General features: G+C 48.2%; 1 protein-coding gene across 4 annotated transcripts in view; it reads left to right on the top strand.

Moving 5' to 3' along the window:
• The window catches only part of SNED1 (sushi, nidogen and EGF like domains 1), a 121,167-nt gene that overhangs the window by 46,001 nt on the left and 50,628 nt on the right, over positions 1-24,538 (top strand). For 2 of the 4 annotated variants that reach the window (XM_030576534.1, XM_030576532.1), the window contains exons 2-10: positions 2,113-2,400; positions 6,861-7,001; positions 8,630-8,792; positions 11,202-11,327; positions 12,597-12,710; positions 21,557-21,670; positions 23,025-23,138; positions 23,322-23,438; positions 24,320-24,445. In XM_030576534.1, the coding sequence (XP_030432394.1) occupies positions 2,113-2,400; positions 6,861-7,001; positions 8,630-8,792; positions 11,202-11,327; positions 12,597-12,710; positions 21,557-21,670; positions 23,025-23,138; positions 23,322-23,438; positions 24,320-24,445 (1,303 nt within the window). Of the gene's footprint in view, positions 1-2,112; positions 2,401-6,860; positions 7,002-8,629; positions 8,793-11,201; positions 11,328-12,596; positions 12,711-21,556; positions 21,671-23,024; positions 23,139-23,321; positions 23,439-24,319; positions 24,446-24,538 lie in introns of those variants that run through there. The other 2 variants (XM_030576533.1, XM_030576535.1) reach the window with 2 other exon arrangements.

Genomic DNA, 24,538 nt, shown 5'->3' with positions numbered 1-24,538 from the left:
TGATGAAATTGCCACTGGAGTCCATGGACGCTGCCCTCTTGTGACTCTTTGGCTTCGTTAAGTGTTCTTTGGTTCCTGTTGGGTCATGGAGGGTGCGGGGCTCAGTAACAGACACTCCCGTTGTCACTAAAGGAGAGACAGATGCCAAAAGAGCTAAGACGTACAAGCAGTGCCCACTGATGGAGAATGAGGGGCTCCTTTGTAATACCTGTGCTCCTTGCCCTGTGGCTGCCAGGAAGAATCTGTTTGGTCTTGGAGGAGGCCATGGGTCTGCTCCAGAAATTCAGAGCTGGAAAGGAGGTGAGGCAAATGCACCAGCCTCTCCACCCTGTGGCAGCAAAGCCCAAATCCAACTTTCTAGCAGGCACTGCTGAAAGCTGAGAGTAGCCTTGGAGCAGCCTAGATGGAACTGGTAGCAGCTGGCACTGCTACTGGGTCGTGCACAGAACGCTGTCGAGCGATGGGCTGATGATATAAGGGAATGCATTGCTCTCTCCTATTAGTAGCCTCAGGATTTGATTGGTCTCACAGCAAAGGTGAGATGAGATTGGTTTTGCTCCTGTCAATTGGGAGTGTTGGCAGAGTTGTGCTGTGATGCAGCGCTCTGTGGGACTCAGTACTAGACTAATGGTTGTCGATCAGGACTGCCAGGGATCAGCAGGGCAGCAGAAGGCCCAGCTCTGGCACGGCAGACATGTCTGAGGTTCAGGTGTGCAGCCGGGGAGCCTGGGGCTGGAGAGCAGGGTCGAGTGCAGCAGGTCAGCACTGAGACGTCTGTGGGGATCTGAGTGTGCAAGGGCTGAGCAGCTCTCTGCTGTGCTGCGGCGGCTGCTGGGCAGATCCCCATCCCAGCAACCAGCCTTGAACAGGGAGAGAAAGAAAACCTCCCCCTCACACTTCAAGATAAATCCCAGCCTATTTAAAGCAAGGAAGTGAAAGGCAGTTCCGCTGACACCAACGCCTTCCCTCCCGGCAACGCGCAAACGACCCAAGTGAACTGGACGCTGTTTGTTTAAACTGCTGTGGCTGCTGCAGTTTTCTCAGCTGTCGCTCCTTCCTCTGGCCCATCTCCGGCAGGAGAACAGAGCCCGGTTTGTTCTATCCTCCTTCCCAGACCCCCAGGCAACCCGCCCCTCAGTCACAGCCAGCGAGGGGCAAGGCGGGCAGCAGAGCGAGGGTTGACAGGGAGGGGCAGCCATTCCCTGGCAGGGCCTCAGCACGCCGTTTTTCATCTGCAGCCCATCAGCACCTAAGTGAGGGACAGTCTATGCTTCAAAGGGCAGGAAGAGGAAAAGCTCAAATGTTTATGGAAAAAAACTCTCTAAAATAAGAATCCAGCCCATGCCCTGCAGCCATCAGACCATTCAGTCAGCCACAGCAGGGGAAGGCAGCTGTCTACTCCAGAAGGTCAAAGCATGAAAGAGTCACTTAACGGCTTGTAGGGAATGATTTATGTCAGGCTCTTTGGCTCTGATCTGTGTGTCTAAGGTATGTATATGACCCCCCCATTACCATAGTAATGAGCACCTCACAATCTTTACAACATTCCTGGGAGGCAGGGCAGTGCTATCACCCCATTGTACAGACAGAGAACTGAGGCACAGATAGTCTAAGTCAGTGATTTTCAATCTAGGGCCGCCATTTGTTCAGTGAAAGCCCCTGGTGGGCCAGGCCAGTTTGTTTACCTACCGTGTCCGCAGGTTCGGCCAATCACAGCTCCCAGTGGCCACGGTCCACCACTCTAGGCCAATGGGGGCAGTGGGAAGCAGTGGCCAGTACGTCCCTCAGCCCACACCTCTTCCTGCAGCTCCTATTGGCCTGGAGCGGCGAACCACTGCCACTGGGAGCTGCAATCACCAAACCTGCGGACCCGGCAGGTACACAAACCGGCCCAGCCCACAAGGCGCTTTCCCTGAACAAGCGGCGGCCCTAGTTTGAGAACCACTGGTCTCAGTGACTTGCCCAAGATCACACAGGAAGTCTGTTGCAAAGCAGGGAACTGCATTCAGGTCTCCCAATTCCTAGGCTTGTGCCCTACCACTGAGCAATGCTTCCTCTCTCATACCGGCTGTCTCTTTCTGCCATGTCTAATTGTTCTTCTTCCCCTAATAGGTGAACAACAATGGAATCATCTCTTTCTTGAAGGAGGTTTCCCAATTTACGCCGGTTGCTTTCCCAATCTCCAAAGACAGGCGTGTGGTAGCAGCTTTCTGGGCTGATGTGGATAACCGACGGGCAGGCGAAGTGTATTACCGGGAAAGTAAGGACCAGACCATCTTGGAGAGAGCCACCAAGGATATCGGACAGTATTTCCCTGAATTCCTGGAGTTCTCTGCCGTATGGGTTTTTGTGGCCACCTGGTACCGGGTGACTTTCTTTGGAGGAAGTTCCTTTTCTCCAGTGAGTCGTTGGCATTCAATGCTGGGTGGAGGATGGGATGGGAAAGGGTCAAGGTATGGAGTCCTAGATTATGCTCTCTGAGTTGCCCAAAGTTTTTAAATTTGACCTAGTTAAGACCCCCCAGAGTCTCTGACTCAAAGGCAGACCCATCTCACCTGCACAGCTGCACTTAGGGTCTAAGGAACTGCAGATATTAATGAGGGAGTTTATATCAGTAATTTCATCGGAAAAATGTGAGTGATAATTTGGAATAATTTAAGAACACCTTACTACATGCCTAAAAAGTCACAATCCCACAACTGAGGAAGATGACCTGTTGGTTAAAAAATCAACCTGATTTAGAGCAGAATTGAAGACAGCAATTATATAATAAATGGAAGAATAGAGAAGTTAATAATAACAAATATAAATCAGAAGTTAGGAATTGTAGAAAATGTATAAGGGAACCAAAAGGACATAAGGAGAATGTATGGCCAGCAGAGTTAAGGACAATAAGAAGCCATTTTAAAAAATATATTAGGAACAAAAAGAATCCTGACAAAGGTATTGGTCCATTACTAGATGAAAATGGTAGAATTATCGATAATAATGCAGAAAGGGTAGAAGTTATCCAAAAATATTTCTGTCTGTATGTGGCAAAAAAACAGATGATATAGTCTCAGCATTTGATGATCTCTTTCTATTCCTCTAGTACCTCTGGAGAATATTAAACAGAAGCTACTAAAGTTAGACATTTTTAAACTAGCAGATACAGATAACTTGCATCCAAAAATTTTAAAAAAGCTGGCTGAGGAGCTTGCTGGCCCATTAACGCTGATTTTCAATAAGTCTTGGAGTACTGGGGAAGTTCTGGAAGAAAACTAACAATGTGTCAATTTTTAAAAAGAATAAACAAGGTGACCAGAGTAATTATAGGTCTGTCAGCCAGACATCGATCCCAGGCAAAATAATGGCGCAGCTGATATGGGACTCGATTAATAAGGAATTAAAGGAGGGTAATGTAATTAATGCAAATCAACATAGATGTATGGAAAACAGAGCCCGTTAAACTAGCTTGATATCTTTTTTTGATGAGATTACAAGTTTGATTGATAAAGGTAAAAATGTTGACATAATATGCTTAGACTTCTTTGAGACAGACAAGACGAGTGAGTTAATATGTTTTGTTGGGCCAGCTTCTGTTAGTGAAAGAGACAAGCTTTCGAGCTCACACAGAGCTGCTCTTCAGGTCTGGGAAAGGTACTCAGAGTGTCACAGCTAAATACAAGGTGGAACAGATTGCTTAGCATAAGGACTTAACACATATTTCAAGGGGCCATTGAAGGTGCAGTGGCCTGTTAATGCTCCACCATTCAGAGAGGGGGAAGGAAAGAGGGAAGGCAGGTGGGAGGAGTTGTTAATGGGTTACAGATTGTTGTAATGAGCCATAAATCCAGTCTCTCTGTTCAGTCCATGGTTTTAAACATATCCAGGGAGACTGAAGTGTTCTCCTACTAGCTTTTGTATGTTACCGTTCCTGATGTCTGATTTGTGTCCATTTATTCTTTTATGTAGAGGCTGTCTGGTTTGGCCAATGTACATGGCAGAGGGGCATTGCTGGCACAGGACGGCATATATCACATTAGTAGATGTGCAGGTGAATGAGCCCCTGATGGTGTGGCTCATGTGGCTGGGTCCTCTGATGGTGTCGCTAGAGTAGAGATGAGGACAGAGTAGGCAACGGGGTTTGTTCCTGTGTTAGTGTTTCTGTGGTGTGTGTAGTTGCTGGTGAGTATTTGCTTCAGGTTGGGGGGCTGTCTGTAAGCAAGGACTGGCCTGCTTCCCAAGGTCTGTGAGAGTGAGGGATCGTTTTCCAGGATAGGTTGTAGTTCGTTGATGATGTGCTGGAGAGGTTTTAGCTGGGGGCTGTATGTGATGGTCAGTGGTGTTCTGTTATTTTCCTTGTTGGGCCTGTCCTGTAGTAGGTGATTTCTGGGTCTCCGTCTCACTCTGTCAATCTGTTTCCTCATTTCCACAGGTTGCTATTGTAGTTTTAAGAAGCCACCTACTACAGGACAGGCCCAACAAGGAAAATAACAGGCCCCAACAAATCACAAGCAAAGCGAGAAGGACTGCACTCAGCTTTCTCCATAGTTTCTCAGTGCTGCTGTGGCTTAGTGTGTCCCCTTCCTTAGCCAGCCACTCTACAGAGCTATCTGCAATGATGCCATCATGCTCTTGGGTACGCCTACACTACCCGCCGGATTGGCGGGTCGTGATCGATCTATCAGGGATCGATTTTATCGTGTCTAGCGTAGATGCAATAAAATCAATCCCCGATCGTTCTGCTGTCGACTCCGGAACTCCACCATGGCGAGAGGTGGAAGCGGAGTCGACACGGCAGCGGCAGTGGTCGACTCCTTGCCGTCCTCATGGCCAGGTAAATTGACCTAAGATACGCTGACTTCAGCTATGCTATTCACATAGCTGAAGTAGCGCATCTTAGGTCGACCCCACCCCCACCCCAGTGTGGACCTAGCGTAAGTCTCCACTGGCCCAAGAAGCAAGTGTCATCTCTGAACCTGTCTGCCTGTCTCTTTCATTGTTTCTGTCTCACAAACAACAGTGACATGTAGAGAGCCAGAACCGAGCCATGGTCCTGTGATCCCTGAAACACTCGGGTGACAACCGAGCCAGCTGGGTTCTACCTCTTTAGATTAGTTATTTATTTTACTGTACCCTTATTGTGACAATGAAGATTTACAGAAAAACCTCCCCATCTAATTGAAAAGCAAAATCCTGACCAATTAAAAATTCCTCCCTGCCCCTGCCCCCCAGAGAGTGATTGGTTACTTCCAAACACCATCTCTTTTAACTCAACTTGATGTCATCATCCAGTTTTCACTCTAAGGCTATGTCTACACTAGTATGTTTGTTGGCATAACTTTCATTGGGCAGGGATATGAAAAAACACACTCCTGACCAACATAAGTGTCACTGATAGAAGCACATGGACAGCGCTATGTCAGTGGGACGCCAGTTGTAGGGGCTGTTTAATTATGCCAGCGAGAGAGCTCTCTCCTGCCGGCATAGAGAAGCTACACAGGAGACCTTACATTTGCACAGCTGCAGCAGTACAGCTGTGCCACTGTAAGGTCCGTAGTGTAGCCATAGTCTTAGATGCAGTGATAATTCTTTACTTCAGCTGCAAGTCTGTTCCACCTATTCAATACCCTCCCTGTGACATAATACCAAACTGTCAAAATCTACCTTTTGTGTGCCCCAAACTGGTGTGAAAATCCCAGTGTTCTCAGCTTCCAGTGGGTGTGCCAACTGAGGTTTGTCTGTCTAAACCCCCAACTTGCACAAGGACACAAGGAGTGCGTGCACTGGGAGTTGCGCACATGTTAATCAGAGGATTAATGTTGGCTTTTACAAAGCTGATCCTAAATTCTTCCATCTTAATTTAGATCTGTCATCTTATTCTGATCTTCCCAATGACCTCAGATACTTTTTTTGGTAGTAATCCTTATCTTATAGCCATCACTTAATGATAACCCTTGGCCAGCATATTTAGGTTTTGGTTCCAAGATCTAAGCATCCAAACCTAAATTTAAGTACCTAAGGAAGTGACTTTATTCTCAGAGTGGCTGAGTACCCACAAATCCTAGAGAACCTAAAGGTGTCCTTATCTTTCCTCTCAAGCCCTAATTCGTATGCTTTGATTATGTCCCCTTTTAATAGTCTCCTCCCATTGTTAATTTTCCTTTCCATGTAAAACACTCCATTCCAGGATACCTCTTTAGTTTTTTTTACACTGAATTCCTGAGAGCTGATTGAAAAATGGAATTTCCATCCCGTGGAGAATGTTGATAAATCAACATTTGTTTTCATCCCAAATCAGGTCAAAAAAGTCTAAATATCAAAGATTTTTACACAATGAAAAGTTCCAAAGAGTTTCATTTCAGGAATGTCAAAACTTGTCAACTGAAATGAAATGTTTTGACATACCACAGGCAGAGACTGCAGTGCATCATGGGAGATGTAGTCCAGCCAGGGAGCAGAGTCCATAGGTTAGAATGCAGGCACAAAGGACCTAGAAATACGATTCCCATAAGGCACTGCAGCAGCAATGCAAGAAGACTCAATGCTTAAGGTCAATGCAAAATGAAACATAGCATCTCATTGATTTCCTTGATGGAACATTCTGTGGAAATCTGTCTTTTCCCAGGGAAAAAAATCAGTGTCAACAAAACCCCATTTTCTAATGGCAAAATGTTCCACCTGAACAGATTCCACTAGCTTTAGTCCTTTCTAAAGGCAAAGTGTCTTTCTCCAATGAATTCTCCCAAATTAAACAGTCTGATCCAAATGGGTCAGTCTATTTTCTCTCCATTCCCAGCCGTTTCTTTATCTGCCAGTCTCCCTCCTCTGCTCTAGCTCCTCCTCCCTTAACCTGGATGTTTCTCCTGCTCTTGTAGATAAATACCTTCCAGATTGTCCTCATCACTGACAGCAAACTCTCCTTTACCATCTTCAACTATGAGTCTATCACTTGGACCACAGGCATGCATGCCAGTAGCGGGGGAGATTTTGCTGGCCTGGGAGGCATCGCAGCACAGGTAAGCTCTGCCCATTGCAGACCCTGCTTCCTTTCTAATGTCTGGCACCATAAGTCTTCAGAGCCTCTTGGTGCTATTTCTTTTACTATATTATTAATTTCTTGCCAGGATCATGAAGCAACTGAGGAAATGTTGATGGTGGTTGTTGTTTTTTTTAAGTTCTTAAATATCCATGTGTTCTCTCCCACCTTGATGCCAAGTCCATATAGGGGGCTTTGTTATAGCAAAACCACAGTTCTTTATATTGGCCAATGCCTCTTAATTCCTTTCCTTCCTAACCTCAGACTTCAAGAGCAGCTGCTGCAGCAAGCATAGCTTTCCATTGTATTTTTATTCCAGCCCTGTGTGGTGGGGTAGTGGTGTTTTTTTGAAATCAGTGCCCGCTCGGATGTGTGAATTTCCCACCAGTTGCTCTGTCCTTGGCCCGTTGCCTGCTCTTGTTTGAGAGTCTCCAGAAAGCAGGAAATCGCAGGTGTAAAGGAAACGGACACGTTTCAAATCCCAGAATTCAAAAGTGCAGATTTTATGTCTGTAAACAGAGCAGTAACCACATGCCTTGGAAGGCAGACAGTGCTCCAGGAACACCCCACCCTAACACTGGCCAAAGAGAAGGGAAGTCTCAGAAAAGTCTCACTCAGTGGCAGTTTGTTAGTGAGTTTGCAAGAGTGAGCTGCAGACACTTAGAGTGAGACACAGCGACTGGGCTCTGTGTAGGAATAGCAGGACTCCTCATGGCAAAGAAGCCTGCTTGGCCAGTGCTAGCAGAGCTGTTCCCCTGGACTTCTTTCCATCCAAAATTTGTCTGGGCTCAACATGCACACACAATGCCAGGTGCAGAGGAGAATGAAAATAGAATAGACGTCACATGCTTTTTCCAAGGAGTGAGTCATCAACATGAGGAGATTGCTAAGGCAACGAATGCTTCCGTTTGCTGAGGCTGCTATGCTGAGCCATGCAGGAGGAGTATTTCAATGGGCAGGCCTTTGAATTCCCTTTCTTTTAAAGCCGGTAGACCGGCCCTGTTTCCTGCTTTTTATTCATAGCCATTCTGTGTACAGCCATGCTGGACTTCCTACCAGCCAGGATTGTGTACTCCTTACATTATTGTTTGTGTTCCTAAAATGAGATTAGGGCTTTGTTGTGCTGGATGCCGTGCAGACATGCAGGAAACACCTGCAATGCACTGGGAGGTGTAATTTCCAGGCAGGTAGATGTACATGCACTAGCTTTGATGGAGCTAGCATGCTAAAAATAGCAGTGAGCGCTAGCAGTAAGGCCTGGCCACCTGCATACAATGTTACTCAGGTGGCTAGATCAGTGACAGAGCCAGGATTAAAACTTAGGCCCTCCGAGTCCTAGTACTGTGCCTTAACCACTAGACCACACTGTTTCCAGGGCCTTGTTGTGCTATGCCCTGTATACGTGTGGCCAGCACCCCAGAGCATAAGCTAATAGTGAGATGATAGTGAAATAAACAGCAGTTAAAGAAACCAGCTTCTTCCCTTTTTTATTTCCTTGTGGATTTCTTCTTCTCAGGGTGCTGGACCATGGTGGAAACTAGGCATCCCAGTCTCTTTCCCTCCCTCCCCCACCACTAGAGTTTTCACTTTCCACCCTTGTCTTCCTAGGCAGGTTTCAATGCCGGTGATGGAAAGCGTTACTTCAACATCCCCGGATCCCGCACCGATGACATCGTCGACGTGGAGATGACTACAAATGTGGGTATCCCCGGGCGCTGGGTGTTCAGAATCGATGATGCCCAGGTGCAAGTGGGGGGCTGCAACAACACAAGTAAGAGGACAGCAGTTAGGTTTGTTTAAACAAACAATTCTTCACTCCCTTCACTGGGTTCTCTTTCTTTCCCTGGGTAATGCCAGTGCCCATGAAAAGTGGGAAGAGAGCAGCCATGCAGTGGGACTTATCAGGAAAAAGAGCTAAGTGTATTGTGGGAGGAAATCCTAGAAACCACCAGCCCAATGAATGGCTGCAGTAAAATAAATGGCCAACAGAATACTGGATGCATTGACATAAGGCCAGAATACCAAGCAAACCAAAGTGAGGTGGTTAATGTACCACGCACTGGCTGAGCCAAGTTCAAGGCCATACACCTCTTGCTGAGGTCGATGGGAGTTGTCCTCCTATACCATGGCTGAGTGGCTCACTGTGTTTGCTCATGGGAAGGCTGCTCTCACCTTTGAAGGGGTGCACCACAGAACAATAAGGCTACAACTTTAATGAGAAAAGGGCTAATGAAGTCCGGCCAAATTCAACTCCCTTAAGCAAGGCAGGGCTCTGTTGCAATGAATGGAGTTGTGCCTGCTTCTCCTCGGGCTGCGTTTGGCCCATTGGCCCTCCCTGCATTGGGGAAGAGACAACTGTGTGGTGTCGGGAGTGAAGCATTCACCATTATGAATGTGTTTGATAAGGGGGGAGGTGATAAATGTCTCTTGCTGATGAGATTCAGAGATGTACATAACCACTGTGGGTGCTGGAATGAGGGTCTCTCTCTTGAGTGCCCGGGATTGAAATTTGGGCTCAATGTCTCTTAAAAATAGGAAAACAAAGGGAAAACAATGGGAAAACTAATGGGAAATGGGGAATTCCAGCAGGACAACTGTAAAATGTAATAAGCAAGGTGGAATAAGGAAGAAATATAAGAGGAAGGACCTGGGAGAGCCAGGTTTAATTCCCTATTCTGCTACCTTGGACAAGTCACTTAAGGTTTGTTTACATGAGAAATTATATGGGTATAGTTGTGTAGCTCCAAAAGCGACATAAACTAAACTGTAAAAAGGCCACTCAGCCACTTATACTGGAATGAGAGCATCTGCATGGGGAGTGACAGGGTATAACGCTCACAGGTCCTAGCAAGCACCCGCCCATTAGGATTGCTGTGAGGGGAATCCAAGCCTTTGTCCTCTGGACCCCTGGGGCATTTCAGGCTCCTGGAGCCTGATTGGAGTTCAGCCATTGCCCCAGTCTCGGGATCCCTAGACACACAGTGAGGGCGCAGACCTTCTATCCAGCACCCCTCTTCTGAGGGGTGGAACCTGCTGTCCAGCGCCTAGCCCCGGCCCTTTGACTGCCCCATGTTCAAACACACCCCTCCCACAGAACTGCTCCCCATAGGAGTGTCACTCTCTCTGGGCACGGAGAAGTTGTGAAGTAGGTGCGCACACACACGCTTGGTACCACAATCTAACATCTTTATACTCTTTATATTTAATCTAGTAAAGCACAGAGCACCCAAAATAATAAAGCACTCTAAACGCAATGTCCCTCACTAGCTCACTCTTCCCTTGGGGGATCATCTCTATTCAGGCAGGCAGAGTCCTCCATCCCATTGCCTGCCCTGCCCCTGCAGCAGTCTCCCTCTGTGTCATCTGGTACAAAATGGCTCTCATCCCCAGCTCAGCCTCCCCCTGTGAGTCCCCTTATAGACTACTGCTGAGGTCACCTGCTTCTTTTGCTTTGCCATTTGGTGCCATTTGTTACTCCCAATACACACACACACACACACACACACACACACACACACACACACACACACACACACACACACACACACACACACACACACACACACACACACACACACACACACCCATGAGACGAGCAGGAATTGCCTTCTCCCAGGCACAGCAAATGCATTGTCCCAAGATGTACTTTGACTAGAAAGTAATGGATCTGATCATTCACCATTGTCTCTCACCTGGCAGAGCTATGACACTACACGGACAGCTCATGAGGGATTCAGGTACATACATGACATGGTCATTTCATGAGACAATTTCACAAAATCATCCTAAATTCAGAAGTGGTACAGACAAAACCCCCAATTCATCACAATAACTACTGCACTTCAGAGTTGCACCATACCTTATGTAAGCAGGGGGATGGTCCTGCTATTGCAGGGAACTTTCCTAGCTTCTGCACTACCCCAGTGGAATCAGCTAGCGAATGGATCTGAGTCCTCGCTCCCACTTCCTTTACCCAGAGGCCTGCCTGACCACAAGGACTCCCCTTCCTCCCTTCCGTGTGGCAGAGTCCTCATAACTTCCTCCCTTCCATGTGGCTGGAAGTCCCTGGGAATGCAGGAGGAAGTTGGTTCAGTCCAATGCTATTTTTGCTAAGACATATGGTAGGAGTCCTGTGGCGTGCATTCTCTTCCATTAAAAGGTGTGCTACCTTGGTTTGCAGCCTCCGTGTGTTTGACGTTACGCCCCTGTTTGAATGGAGGGAAGTGTATTGAGGACTGCATCACGGGAAATCCCTCCTACTCCTGCTCCTGCCTCGCAGGCTTCACAGGCAAGAGATGTCATCTTGGTAAGTGCTCTCTGTGCCATCCTGCATGGGCAAGTTGATGGAGTACAAACTTTTCTCCTTCCTCTGAAGTTTGCACCTCCATGTTAGCATCTTCCCTTCTGGAGACCTGCCTCAAACTAGCTGCCATTACCCTGTGCTGCTTTGCTCGCTCCAGGAAGAAGAAAATTCTCCCAGTTCCAGGAACAATTATCCAACAAAAGGGCACTTCTGTTCCATAGGAAGGATGATCTAGTGTCTAGAGTGTTAGCCTAGGATTCAGGAGACCTGGGTTCAGTTTTTGTGCTCTGCCTCAGACTGCCTGTAGAACCTTGGACAAGTCACTTAGTCTCTTTGTGCTTCAGTTCCCCATCTGTACAATAGGGATAATGGCACTGCACTGCCTCTTGGCAGGGGAGGGAGGGTTGCAAGGATAAATAATGAATGATTGGGAGGTGTTTGGGTATCATGGGGATGGGGCCTGTATACATACCATAGAGTCTGAGAACAGGAAGAGATGCCTGGGATGGAATGATGCTTTCTGGTCAGCCAGCCACAGGCTGAGAAGAGAACATGCCAGCAACGCCATGCTCACCCTTATGGCCTCTGTAGTCTGTGGCTGACGTATGACAGAAATGGGGGACAGTTGTGGGGGTGAAGCAGAGTCTGTCTGTGGCTCTGTTCTGCCCCAGGCCATGGGGCGCTCTGCCCAGTGTTGGTGAGCATGGGCAGCAGGCTTCCCCTGTGGAAGGCTAGCTCCCTGTCCTGCCTCTTCTGCCCATGGCCTCTTGCCACTTGCCCCCCACCCCCAATTGCCACTTGCCACGTCCCTCCTCTCCTCTACATCCCCTTTTCCCCCAAGGCCCCCACCTCGCGCACTCTCCATTTCCCTCCTCTCCTCTATCCCGCTCCACCACGAGGCCCTCACCCCTGCCCGCAGGGACACAGTGAGCTGTGGGAACCTCCAGAGAGCGGGCGTGGAGTGGAGGAGAGGAGGCACTCAGCCAGGCAGTGGCAGGCGGTGGAGGCCTCAAGGAAGGGGCAGAGAAGGGAGGGGAAGAGGTGGAGTGCAGGCAAGACAACCAAGGCCCAGGCGACTAGTGGTGGGTTAGCAGCAGCTGTGCCAGGGGAGACTTAGCCTCCCCTAGCCTGTTATACCCACCATCTATGTCGGTGAGCCCTCCTGGCCATGGGGCTGCTCTGGTGTTCCATGTTTCTTTGCTGCTTTTCCCCTCGCCACAGGGGGAGTGTCACGTGCCCCTAACCCTCGGCTCCACCTCTATTCTCTTTCAGATGTGGATGAGTGTCTTTCCCACCCATGTCAGAACAGTGCCACCTGCATCAATGGCATCAACAGCTTCAGCTGTCAGTGCCCACCAGGGTTCAAAGGAGCCATGTGTGAGACAGGTGCGTTGAGCTGCCCAGCTAGACATGTGGCCCACAATGCAATGCAGATGGTCTAAAAACCAAATACAGCTTGGCTGAGAGAGTGCAAACTCAGTGCACTCAAGGAGAGGATCCTTCATTCTGTCCCCATGGGAACTTGGGGTGAGGGACCTCCACCAGTGTCTGCCCACCTGGGACGGACTCTGGGCACTGGCTCGCTTTCTGCACATACAGGTGGATTCAACAGCTATTCTGGCCAATGGAAAGACTTCCTTTGGCTGCACCGGGCTTTGGGTCAGGCCTTTTCCATGGGAACATGGAAATGCTCTTCCAGTGAAATCCTCTGCGTACAAATTGGTGGAGTGGAAACACACACGAAGGAAAGCCTCAAAGGCTGCATTGATTGTATTCTAAACCTCGGCTTCCAGTTCTACTCTAGAGGCAGGACAATGGGATGGGGAGATAGGAACTCCTGAGTTCTGATCCCAGCTCTGACATTGACTCCTGCTGAGGCCTCAGACAAGTCAACTAGCACTACATTCTCCCATCCTAACTCTCTGTGACATAAATAGGAACACTCCTGGAGGGAGGCACCAGTCAGCATGGGTAAGAGTGATTGGAATTGGCTTTTAACCTCCCACTGTCAGTCCTCCCTCTGACAGAGGGGGATAACAGGATGTACCTTACAGAGCGGACTGGCAGCCTGTGGAACTCACTGCCAGGGGATGTTGTGAAGGCCAAAAGCATAACTGGATTCAGAAAAGAACTGGATACATTCATGGAGGATAGGTCCATCCATGGCTATTAGCCAGGATGGACAGGGATGCAATCCCATGCTATGGGTGTCCCTAAGCCTCTGGCTGCTGAATGCTGGGAGTGGATTACTGGGGATGGGTCACTAAATAATTGCTTTGTTCTGGTCATTCCCTCTGAAGCATCTGGCACCAGCCACAGTCAGGGAGACGATACTGGGCTAGACAGACCATTGGTCTGACCCAGTATGGCCGTTCTTATGTTCTTATGAATGTGAGGGACAAGGCTGGGGCTGGGCAACTCCCTTTGACTCCCCTGAAGAGTTAGGGTCAGATCCTCCCCATCCCCCACTCTCCATTGAGTAATACCTACCTCTGCAAATAACCCCACTGAATCAATGGGCTTCTTGTGGAACAAAGTACGGCTGCACGAAGGGGCAGGATCTGGCTCTTGAGGCCTGTCAGTGCTCTGTAGTTTTTATCCAGCAGGGTCCCTCCACTGGCTTAAAGAAATACCCACCAAGCTCAATGACATGGTCCAGAAGCAGTTCTGAGCTCCTTGTAGAGAGCTACATGCATCCTGGATTTGGACCTTGCAAATCCAAATGAAACTGGTATGGCTGCAAGTGCCTCTTATCTGACACCGATGGTGCATTTCTGAACAGTCTGGGTGTTAGCACAGTGCACATCAGCAAGTCATTTTCAAGCCCCCTCCTCTGTCAGTAGGTCCTGCTTAGTGAAACAAGCTAGGTGCTGTTTAATTAGAATGCAAGTGGCCCTGCTCTCTGCAAGACTTTCACCAGTTCGGGTTTGGTCCAGAGCCCTTTGAAGTCAATGGGAACCTTTCCCCTGACTTCAGTGAGCTTTGGGTACAGCCCTTGTCGTACTGAGTCAATGCTAATCCAAGCAGCAATATAATCAGGAGCTAGCATATCCACCCAGTCATGTGACACGTGTAGACTCCTCTGGGCATGAAGATGGCAGCAAGGGCCATATTTCATGAGCTCAGAGGCGGATGTTCAAGTTTTCAGCACCCACAATCGGAGCCAGGTTTTCAGAAGAGCTCAGCTTCCCTTTAGATACCTAAATAAGAGGCAGAGTTTCAAGAGTGCTCAGCACCCAGTGTGGCCCTGAGTCTGCATCCTTTGTCGTGGAACCCCATCAAGACACTCCAGCCTCCATGCTGGTGAGGGTATCTTATGTGCCCTGGACAACTAAGCCAATAAACAGTGAGGGAAATTGTGAACGAACCGACTGAAAAATCAGCCATCTTATAAATAAGCCTGTGTAAGCCTCTACAGAGCTGTGTTTAAAGGGGAGACCAATTCGCTTAGTTCTCAGAGATCTTAAAACAAAGAACAGAAGCTTAGCTCTGAACTATTCAAGTCTGGACACATCAGTGTCCGTGTCCTCGGCATCTTGTCTGATTTCCTGATCACTTGGGATGGGAAGTGGTTGGCATTCTCTAGAAAGACAAGAAGATATTACAGTCCTGGCTGAGTTCTCCCTTGCAGTTGGACACCAGGCTGCTGTATTGGATCCGACCTTTGGATCTCATGTACGTCCAAGCCTCCTGAGTCTGAGCAGTGTCCAGACTCTGTCTCTAATTCTGACTTCTCTGGAACCTTTCCAAGGTACAATCCCCCGATATCTAGTTCCCCTTCTCAGGAGGTCAGATCCCGTGGTCCAGCTGCCTAAACTCCAAGGCCAGTACTGCTCCATAAGTCTCCCCAAAACCTAAGCATATCCTCCCCATAGTTTTTCCTAATATGTAACCTAAGTCTCCCTTGCAGCAGATTAAACCCCTTACTACTTGTCCTACCTTCAGTGGCTGTTGAGAGCTGATAATCACAGTCTTTTTTATAACAGCCCTTAACATATTTGATTGTCAGATCCCCCTCAGTTGTCTTTTCTCAAGACTAAACATGCTTACATGTTTTAGGTCAGGTTTTTAGAACCTTTTATCAGAACTGGACACTCTGAGGCCTCAGAAGTGCTGCATAGAGCAGGACAATTACCTCCCATGTCTTACATACCACACTCCTGTTCTATAATTTCCTGGGTCATCTTTGGTCCTCTTTTTAAAGATAGGTACTGTTGGCCCTTCTTCAGTCCTTGTGACCTCACCTGTCCTCCAGGAGTTCTCAAAGATAATTGATAACAGTTCCAAGATTACTTCAGCTAGTTCTTTAACTATCTTAGGTTGAATTTCATCAGACCCTGATGACTTGACTATATCTAATTTATCTAAGTATTTTTTAAACTGTTCTATCCTTATTTTGGCTTCTGTTCCTTCCTTCTTCTTCTTAATATTAATTGTGTGAGTATCTGATCACCATTAACGTTTTCAGTGAAGAGTGAAGCAAAATAGGCATTAAACATCTCAGCCTTCTTGATGTCAGTCGTTACTACATGGGCAGTGCATGACTCCTGCATTTGGGCAGGCTGGGCATGACTGGAAGCTCCCAAGAAGTGGGAGGGCCCCACCCCCTGCTCCGCCCCAAGACCCCGCCCACACTCCACTCCTGCTCTGCCCCTAGGCCCTGTCCACACTTCACACCTGCCACATCCCGCCCGTCTCTTATGTTTCTTGGCCCCCTCCCCTGAGGGCCCTCCCAGCCTGCCTCTCACTCCTCTCTGTCTCCTTCCCCGAGGTCCCCCCTGTGATGGGTTGGATCACAGAAATCCCCTTAGAACTGCCAACTGATGTGCCAAGACTACTACTGCTTTCCTGCCCTGGCAGCTTAGGACTTCAGTGCCCTGCCTGGTTTGAGCCAGATCCGCTGACCTGCTGCAAATCCAGACCCAGTTCTGAGCCACATCCCCTAACAGCTGCAGGCTTAATTGAAAGCAGCTAAGAAGTGTTCCTGTCTTTAACACTCAGATGTCCAACTCCCAATGTGGTCTAAAACCCAAATAAATCCATTTTACCCTGTATAAAGCTTATACAGGGTAAACTCATAAATTGTTCGCCCTCTGTAACATTGATAGAGAGATATGCACAGCTATCTCCCCCCCACACACACACAGTATTAATACATACTTTGGGTTAATTAATAAGTAAAAAGTGATTTTATTAAATACAGAAAGTAGTATTTAAGTGGTTCCAAGTAGTGACAGACAGAACAAAGTGAATTACCAGGCAAAATAAAATAAAACCTGCAAGCCTATGCCTAATCCAATAAGAAAACTGAATACAGATAAAATCTCACCCTCAAAGATGTTTCAATAAGCTTCTGTCCAGGCTGGATGCCTTCCTAGTCTGGGCACAATCCTTTCCCCTGGTCCAGCTCTTGGTCCAGCTCAGGTGGTAGCTAGGGGGTTTCTCATGATTGCAGCCCCCTTTCTGTTTCACCCACTTATATGGCTTTGGTACAAGGTAGGAATCTTTTGTGTCTCTGGGTCCCCTCCCCCACTTCTAAATGGAAAAGCACCAGGTTAAAGATGTCACTGTAAGACTTCATTACCCACTTGCCAGCACACATGTATCCAGGAAGACTTACAAGTAAAACAGAGCCATCTACAGTCAATTGTCCTGGCTGATGGGAGCCATTAAGATTCCAAACCACCATTAATAGCCCACACTTTGCATAATTACAATAGGCCCTCAGAGTTATATTTCATATTTCTAGTTTCAGATACAAAAATGATACAATCATACAAATAGGATGATCACATTTAGTAGATTATAAGATTTGTAATGATACCTTACAAGAGACCTTTTGCATAAAGCCTATTCCAGTTACATTATATTCACACATATATGCATATTTTCATACAATCATATAGACTGCAACATCACATCCCTGCCTGCCCTTTCCTCTCCACCTCCTCTCCCAAGGCCCCCATCCACCCACCATTTAATAGTTTCATCATCAGCTAGGTGAAGAGCCAGTAGCTCACTGTCAAAGTAAGTCAGTAAGCACTTGTCAAGGATATGCGACAGTCTGACATTGACCACATCTACATGACAGATTGTTAGAGAAACCCCATTTGAAAAGATTGGCCACACAATTACCCTGTCCTATATGAATCCAGGTCAGGGATGACCACTGGTACCTTGGCAGGTCAAAACTTGGTGGGCAGATGGTTGGGTCAGTGACGAGAGAGTGATTAATAACTGTCATTGCTGACCACTTGTTATGCTGAGCAGATTTCACCGCCGTGCCCTGTGGTGGCATAAGTGACCCAAAAGGGTGTCTAGAAGACAGGCAAACTAGCAGGTGGTTGAACAGGTCTGAATACAGAGACAAGTTGCTGTTCTCACAGATCTTGGCCAGGCGTATGATGGAAGCCCCCTCATGGCGAATATGGGGCAGTGCTATGTTACTAAGTATTGGCAGCCATGCAACAGAGTTGCATGTAAAGTCCCAGTAGCAATGCACATAGTTTTGTTAGCTCTACATTGATCAGCCTCATGTGAGACAAGTGACCCCAGACAGGAACACAGTACTCTGCTGTTGAACAGCAGAGAGCAAGGGCTGATGTTCTCAGCATCCAGGCACTCACACCCCAGATTGAGCCAGCCAGTTTTCTGAGCAAATTGTTCTGAGTGCTAACTTTGGCTACTGTCTTTGTCAAGTGGTGCGTCAATGACCTATCCAATATCACACTGGAGTAAACCAGATTTGGGTCGTGCTGAAGGCATTGGCCATTTAAGAAAATATTTAGCTTGTGGCTTGTGCTTGCATTATGCAGATGAAATACACGAGAAACCATCTTGGAAAAGCTTGGCTGCAGGCGCCATCAGTTACAGTAGTCTGCCATGAGCTTCACAGCATCATTCAGAACCTTTTCAATTTTTGAGAAGCACTGAGCTTGGTAGCTGCAGCAGATGTCATCAGCATAGATAAACTTGGGTAAGAGTATCAGGGGGTAGCCATGTTAATCTGTATCCACAAAAACAACAAGGAGTCCGGTGGCACCTTAAAGACTAACAGATTTATTTGGGCATAAGCTTTTCTGGGTAAAAAACCTCACTTCTTCAGATAAACTTTGATGTACACTGAACAGTACTGAGAATAGAATTGAACCTTGAGGAACACCATTAACATGACACTTCCAGGAACTGAAACAGTCACCCATGAGTACTCTGAACTGCCTATTTTGAAGTAAGAGCTCTACTACTTCGACCACCCAATGAGGGGCAACTCAAGAGCATTTATACAGATGGCTGCTGTGCCAGACTGTGTCATAAGCAACAATCAAATCCAGGAAAAAAGCTGTTGTCTTTAGATTTTGTTGAAAACCATTTTTGATAAAGGTGATCAAGGCGAGAACTTGATCACATATGCTGCGTCCTTTTCTGAACCTGCCTGCTCAACCTGCAAGACATTGTCCAAATCTGGAGCAATTTGTTGAAGGATCAAATGCTCAAACACCTTGAAATGCACTGACAGCAAGGATATTGGGCAGTAACTCACCATATTGTAGGGGTCCTTGCCCGGCTTGAGAATTGCTGTAATCTTTGGTTGATGCCAAATGCACGGGAGCGTCTTCTCATTAATGACCCATATACAGAAATTAGTGAGCCACAGTGTCACCTTTGATCCAAGGTGCTGAAGGAATTCCGGCAAGATGTTCTCATACCCGTTACTTTTCCAACCAACTTCTGGGTAGTTAAAGTCCCCCATTACTGCCAGGCCTTGTGTTTTAGATATTTCTGTTGTTTGTTCTAGAAATGCCTCATCCCCCTCCTTTTCCCCAACCCCTACCACAATGTCATCCCTATTTTTTCCCCTTTTATTTTTACCCAGAGGCTCTCAAATGGTCTGCCTCTCCCCTCCTTCTGGACATCAGAACTAGTGTGTATGGTTTTGATGTATAATGCAACACCACTTCCCTTTTTACCCTGTTGGTCCTTCCTTCCATAGGGAACCATACTTCTCTATGCCAATATTTCAGTCTTGACATTTATCCCACCAAGGCTCTGTGATGCCAATAAAGTCACAATTTACCTTATGTAGTAACATTTCCAGTTTTTCCTGTTTATTCCCCATATGCCTTGCATTTGAGTATAGACATCTAAGTTCCAAGCAGATTTCCCCACTGATTTCCCTCGTGTTGTTCCTATGATCCATGCATTTCAGTATGCCAGCCTTCAGCTGTGCTGATGCTTCTCCCTTTCAGGGTAGATGACACAGGCGTCTTACACCTTAGCATTGATTCAGGACATTACTCCCTGCAGAAAGGTGAAGACATCAGTACTCGGAGACACAGTCTCTGATCATGATTGCAATGTGCCACCTCCTGCCAAATTTGCGTGGGTGCAAATGAGGGTGTTCAGAGGCCTCATTTTGGAAGGGAGAGGCTCTTGTGATAGATCAGCTGAGCAGTGATGGGACAGCAGAGGGCAATGGGGTGAATCTGCAAGGTGTGAATATGTTTCTTGCCTTCCAGCTGGGGAGAGTGAGAGCCAGCCAGCAGTGGCAATTCGGTGGCAATTGGAGGAGGGTTCACAGAGGCCAGTGCCTAGGGCCCTGGGAGGAATGTGGCAAATGGGGATAGGGTGACCACATTTGTTGGCTTGAAATAAGGGAGAACCACATGAAAAATAAGGGACAACACTTTATTTTAAGGGACATTGCAGGGAAACACCATTTCTCTTAGCATAGCATGCATTTGTCTCTCAAGTATACACTTCTGCTGCCCTCAAGAATACAATGCAGTTGTCATAAACTTCAATTTAATATTTCAAATGGTAAAGGGACAATCCCTTCAAATAAGAGATGGATGGTCACCCTAAGGGACAAATCAGTGATTTAAGGGACAGTCCCTTAAAATAAGGATGGCTGGTCCCCCTAGCTGGGTGTGCATATCTGTCCCATAGAGCCCTACAGCACTTGCTTCAGCTTTGGCCACCTAGGGCTCTAGAGGGGCTGTGTCAAGCCCATGTTTGGCACCCTGCCCCAAATGAGTAGGATTCCCACATCCAGGATATAAAAGACCAGAACATCCAGGATGATGCAGAGTCCATACAACTGAACAGCTGACAGTGTGTACTGAGCACCCATCCCAGGTCAGCTGTCTAGCAAGGTAAGGTGCTGCTCAGGATACACAATGGTGTGGTGGGGCCCATAGTCATTCTGTGAATCCAGGCTGGAGGGGTTGGGGTGCACAAGACCTGTAGGATTGGGATCGGTTATATACAAAGCATGTTGCCGTGGCAGATGATGATTCTGGTATTGGGGCCTCATCTGGAGCTGACTGAAATCCAAGGGGTCTTTACATTGACTCCAATGGGCTTGGGCTCCGGTCCTTACTGAGAGCCAGCAGGCAGAAGCTGGACAAAAAGCTACACCTGCCTGGCAGGCAGCTGTCACTTAGGGTCAGAGAGAGCCAAACATGAGGGCTTCCTTCCAGAAATACTGAGCAGGAGGAATTGCAAACAGACACTGACCAGAGCTTCCACTGGGGGTTGTTCTCAGAATGACAGATAGCTGCGCCTGCCCAGCTCAATGGACTCCTCTGGATAAGCCACCTCAGTCCGAGCACAGGCCCATGGTACTACCACGAGCCTCAGCACCTTGCCCTAAATAGCTGCAGTGTCTTGGCCTCCAATAAGAAAACTTGTCCTAAGGAGCGAATAAGAAAGTGGATGTTTACTAAAGGAAAACACATCCAAGAGCAAACATGGCACCAGCACCAAAAGCAGGAAGGTAAATGAACCAGCTGAACTGTCCAAGCCAAGGAATATTATCTGTGCAAGAATTGGAGATAATTAATTAGTGCTGCCCCCTGCTGGTGTGATGGTGCTTGGCTCCCTGGGATGGTATGATTTTTGATGGTAGGGCTAGTGGCTGCTATAAAGATGAGAAAAACCCTGTATTTTGAGGACCTGACATTCCATAAAGGCCCTAGGATTCACAAGCTGTCCTCCTCCCTTTCTCCAGCAGCAGGACTTGAATGGGAGGAAAAACACCAGCAGGCCAGTTCCTTGTCCAGCCAAAGGATCTGATGGGGAGGCAGTGCCTGGGAAATGTTTTCTTACAGCAACCATGGGGGTGGGCTTGGAAGGTGCGATGGCTCCAGGTTGGGAGGAGAATGTTCTGAGCTTTGCGTATCATTCTCCATCACCAGATTCAATCTCTCATTTGTTTGTTTTTAACATTGCAGTGGAGTCGCCCTGTGAAATGAAGGAGTGCCAGAATGGCGGGCAGTGCCAAGTGGCAAACAAGACAGCGGTGTGTGTGTGTCAGACAGGATATACAGGAGACTCCTGTGAGATAGGTAAGAAGCCAATTGGATGACCATGTGTTGGAATGGCCTCAAGCGAGAGGTGAAGTTTTAGGGTGACATCTCATATGTTCCACTAGAACTGAGGTGAATTTATGGGCCTCCTAGCAGATGTTGGATTGTACCCACAGAGGTAGCCCTGCATGTTTGTTTGCTTTTCCTACCTCCCTAATTCCTCAAATTAGCAGTTTTTGGAGGGCGAGGTTCTGTATTGTTGTACATTTAGTTGATTTTCAACTCCATCCCTGCGCACCTGGATCCATATAGATTATTACTCTCCTCTGAAAGCATTCACAAGGATCTTAGAGGAAGTAAAGATGTATGTGTAGGTCAGAGATGAGACCACACCTAATACCAGACAGGTCCACATGGCTGGGTGGGGTGGGGAGGGTCAATGGTGAAAGTGGAGTGAACTAGACCAGGGATCGGCAACCTTTGGCACATTACTCACCAGGGTAAGCACCCTGGCAGGCTGGGCCAGTTTGTTTACCTGACGCGTCTGCTGGTTCAGTTGATTTCAGCTCCCACTGGCCGCGGTTCACCACTTCAGGGCAATGGGGGCAGCAGGAAGTGGTGGCCAGCACATCCTTCGACCCACGCTGCTTCCTGCAGCCCCCATTGGCCTGGAACAGCGAACCACAGCCAGTGGGAGCTGCGATTGGCCAAACCTGCAGACACGGAAGGTAATAAATGGGCCCAGCCCACGAGGGTGCTTACCCTGGCGATCTGTGTGCCAGAGGTTGCCGATCCCTGAGCTAGACCAAAATGTGGCTATGAGGGCAGAGACAAAGAAGTACACTAGAAGTACACTTATTGGGGAGGGCTAGCTCAGTGGTGTGAGCATGGGCCTGCTAAAGCCAGGGTTCTGAGTTCAATCCTTAAGGGGGCCATTTAGGGATCTGGGGCAAAAATCTGTCTGGGGATTGGTCCTGCTTTGAGCAGGAGGTTGGACTAGATGACCTCCTGAGGTCCCTTCCAACCCAGATATTCTATGATTCTATGACACATGAAGGAAGCATCTGGGAGTTGGAGGAGGGCAGAATGCTAGGTTTCCCCTAGGAGAGAGTGCAGAAGTCAGAGACAAGTCAGAAATCTAGAACCTAGCAGATACATTCATCTGGAGGAGGAGCTGGAGAAGAGATCTAGCCCTAAGGAGATGCACACACCTGGAGTTGGAGTCAGAATAGGGATAGAACTTTAGGAGAGGGCTTGCCTCTCTATTTCCAGTGGTAAGAGACAGAGCTAACAAACAGGGGGCCTTAACCACATCCACAGATGTGTATGTTGGGTTTTAGCTGGTCCTGGAGCCAAGGTTAGCCCTGAGCCCCTTCCTATTCTTCCCCTACAGAAATAAATGAGTGTGAATCCAGCCCCTGCTTGCATGGAGGGCGCTGCATCGACCTGGTGGATAACTACACGTGTGTGTGTGTGGAGCCCTTCGTGGGACAGCGCTGTGAGACAGGTGCACTTCTCTTATCTGCCCACGGCAACAGCCCCTGGGTAGGGCTGGGATCGGTCCATGGCTGACCGTTTGCCATTCCTGCCTGCCCATGTATGGCTGTCCCTCCCCAGGCTCCATCCTGTCATGCTCTTAGCACTCCTGAGTCAGCGGGGCTGAGCCAAGGCTCCATCTCTCCCACTCCAGACCCCTCGCTGTGTGAGGAGAGGAACTGCAGGAACCGGCAGACCTGTAACTACATCCGCCCAGGACGCTACATCTGCACGTGTTCACCAGGCTACTATGGCAACAACTGCCAGTACGGTGAGCTTGGCCTTGCTCCTTCCCCCTCAGCCGAGGACATGGGGCTCTACTCTGAGCAGCTTTGTGCTGTTCCCGCTGGAAGCCCCCTTGGGATTTACCCTGGGCGGGAAGTCCCCAGACAGGACATAGCTCTATGTCACACCACCTCCCAGCACTCAGAATCAGGCCTGGCCAGGGAGAAGGAGACTGCCTGGGCAGTCCTCAGCCCTTGAGGTGCTCTTGGCAGTAGGCTGTATGCTATGGATTGGATCAGCCCCCAGCTGACCTCAGGGCAACACAGAAGGGATCCTCCCCAAGTCCTACCCCAACCACCACTCAGGGGAGCGGGCAGCAGATTCTGTAGAACTTCCCCTGGACCGTGGCAGGAGCTGAAGGTGCAGGGCCAGAGGGACTCATCTGAAATGAGCCATTTCACCAAGGCTCCTGCCAAGACACTTGTGGGAAGTGATCGGAAAAGGACTATGGCCGGGGTTCTCAAACCCCTCATGGGGTTACAAGGTTATTTCATAGAGGTCATGAGCTGTGAGCCTTCATCCCACACCCAGCTTTTAATCCAGCATTTATAATGGTGTTCCATATATTAAAAGGTGTTTTTAATTTATAAGGGGGGATCACACTCAGAGGCTTGCTATGTCAAAGGGGGCACCAGTACAAAATGTTGAAGTCAGCTGGGGGCTGATCCGATCTGTGGCATGCAACCAGTGTTTTCCGGCAGGACCTGCCTGGCTGTTGGAGCTGGCTGCTGGCCATCTGACCAGATTCATCTCTGGAGTTACTCCCATTAATATCCTGGAGGGATACTGGGGGCTGTTTTGCCCCTTCCTTAGCTTAAATGACTAACTTTTCCTACCCAGTCTTTCACTGATGTTCACTCTTTGCAGGTGGGCCCAGAATGCCAAGTGCTTGTCTCTCTAGTCCATGCCAGCATGGGGGGAACTGTTTGGAAACTGAACAAGGCTATGTCTGTGAATGCCCAGAGGGATATACAGGCACTGACTGCAGAGACAGTAAGTAGCAGAGGTGCGGATTTCTTGAGCCAGAGGTTGATCTCTGGATAGAGTTTGTCTTGGACAGTTTTACTTTTACATTTGAGAGCAGGT

This window comes from Gopherus evgoodei, chromosome 9 (genome assembly GCF_007399415.2).
Source record: "Gopherus evgoodei ecotype Sinaloan lineage chromosome 9, rGopEvg1_v1.p, whole genome shotgun sequence".
Taxonomy (NCBI): domain Eukaryota; kingdom Metazoa; phylum Chordata; order Testudines; family Testudinidae; genus Gopherus; species Gopherus evgoodei.
Note: the sequence above shows the minus strand (reverse complement) of the source record. Positions and strands in the feature narration are given on the sequence as shown.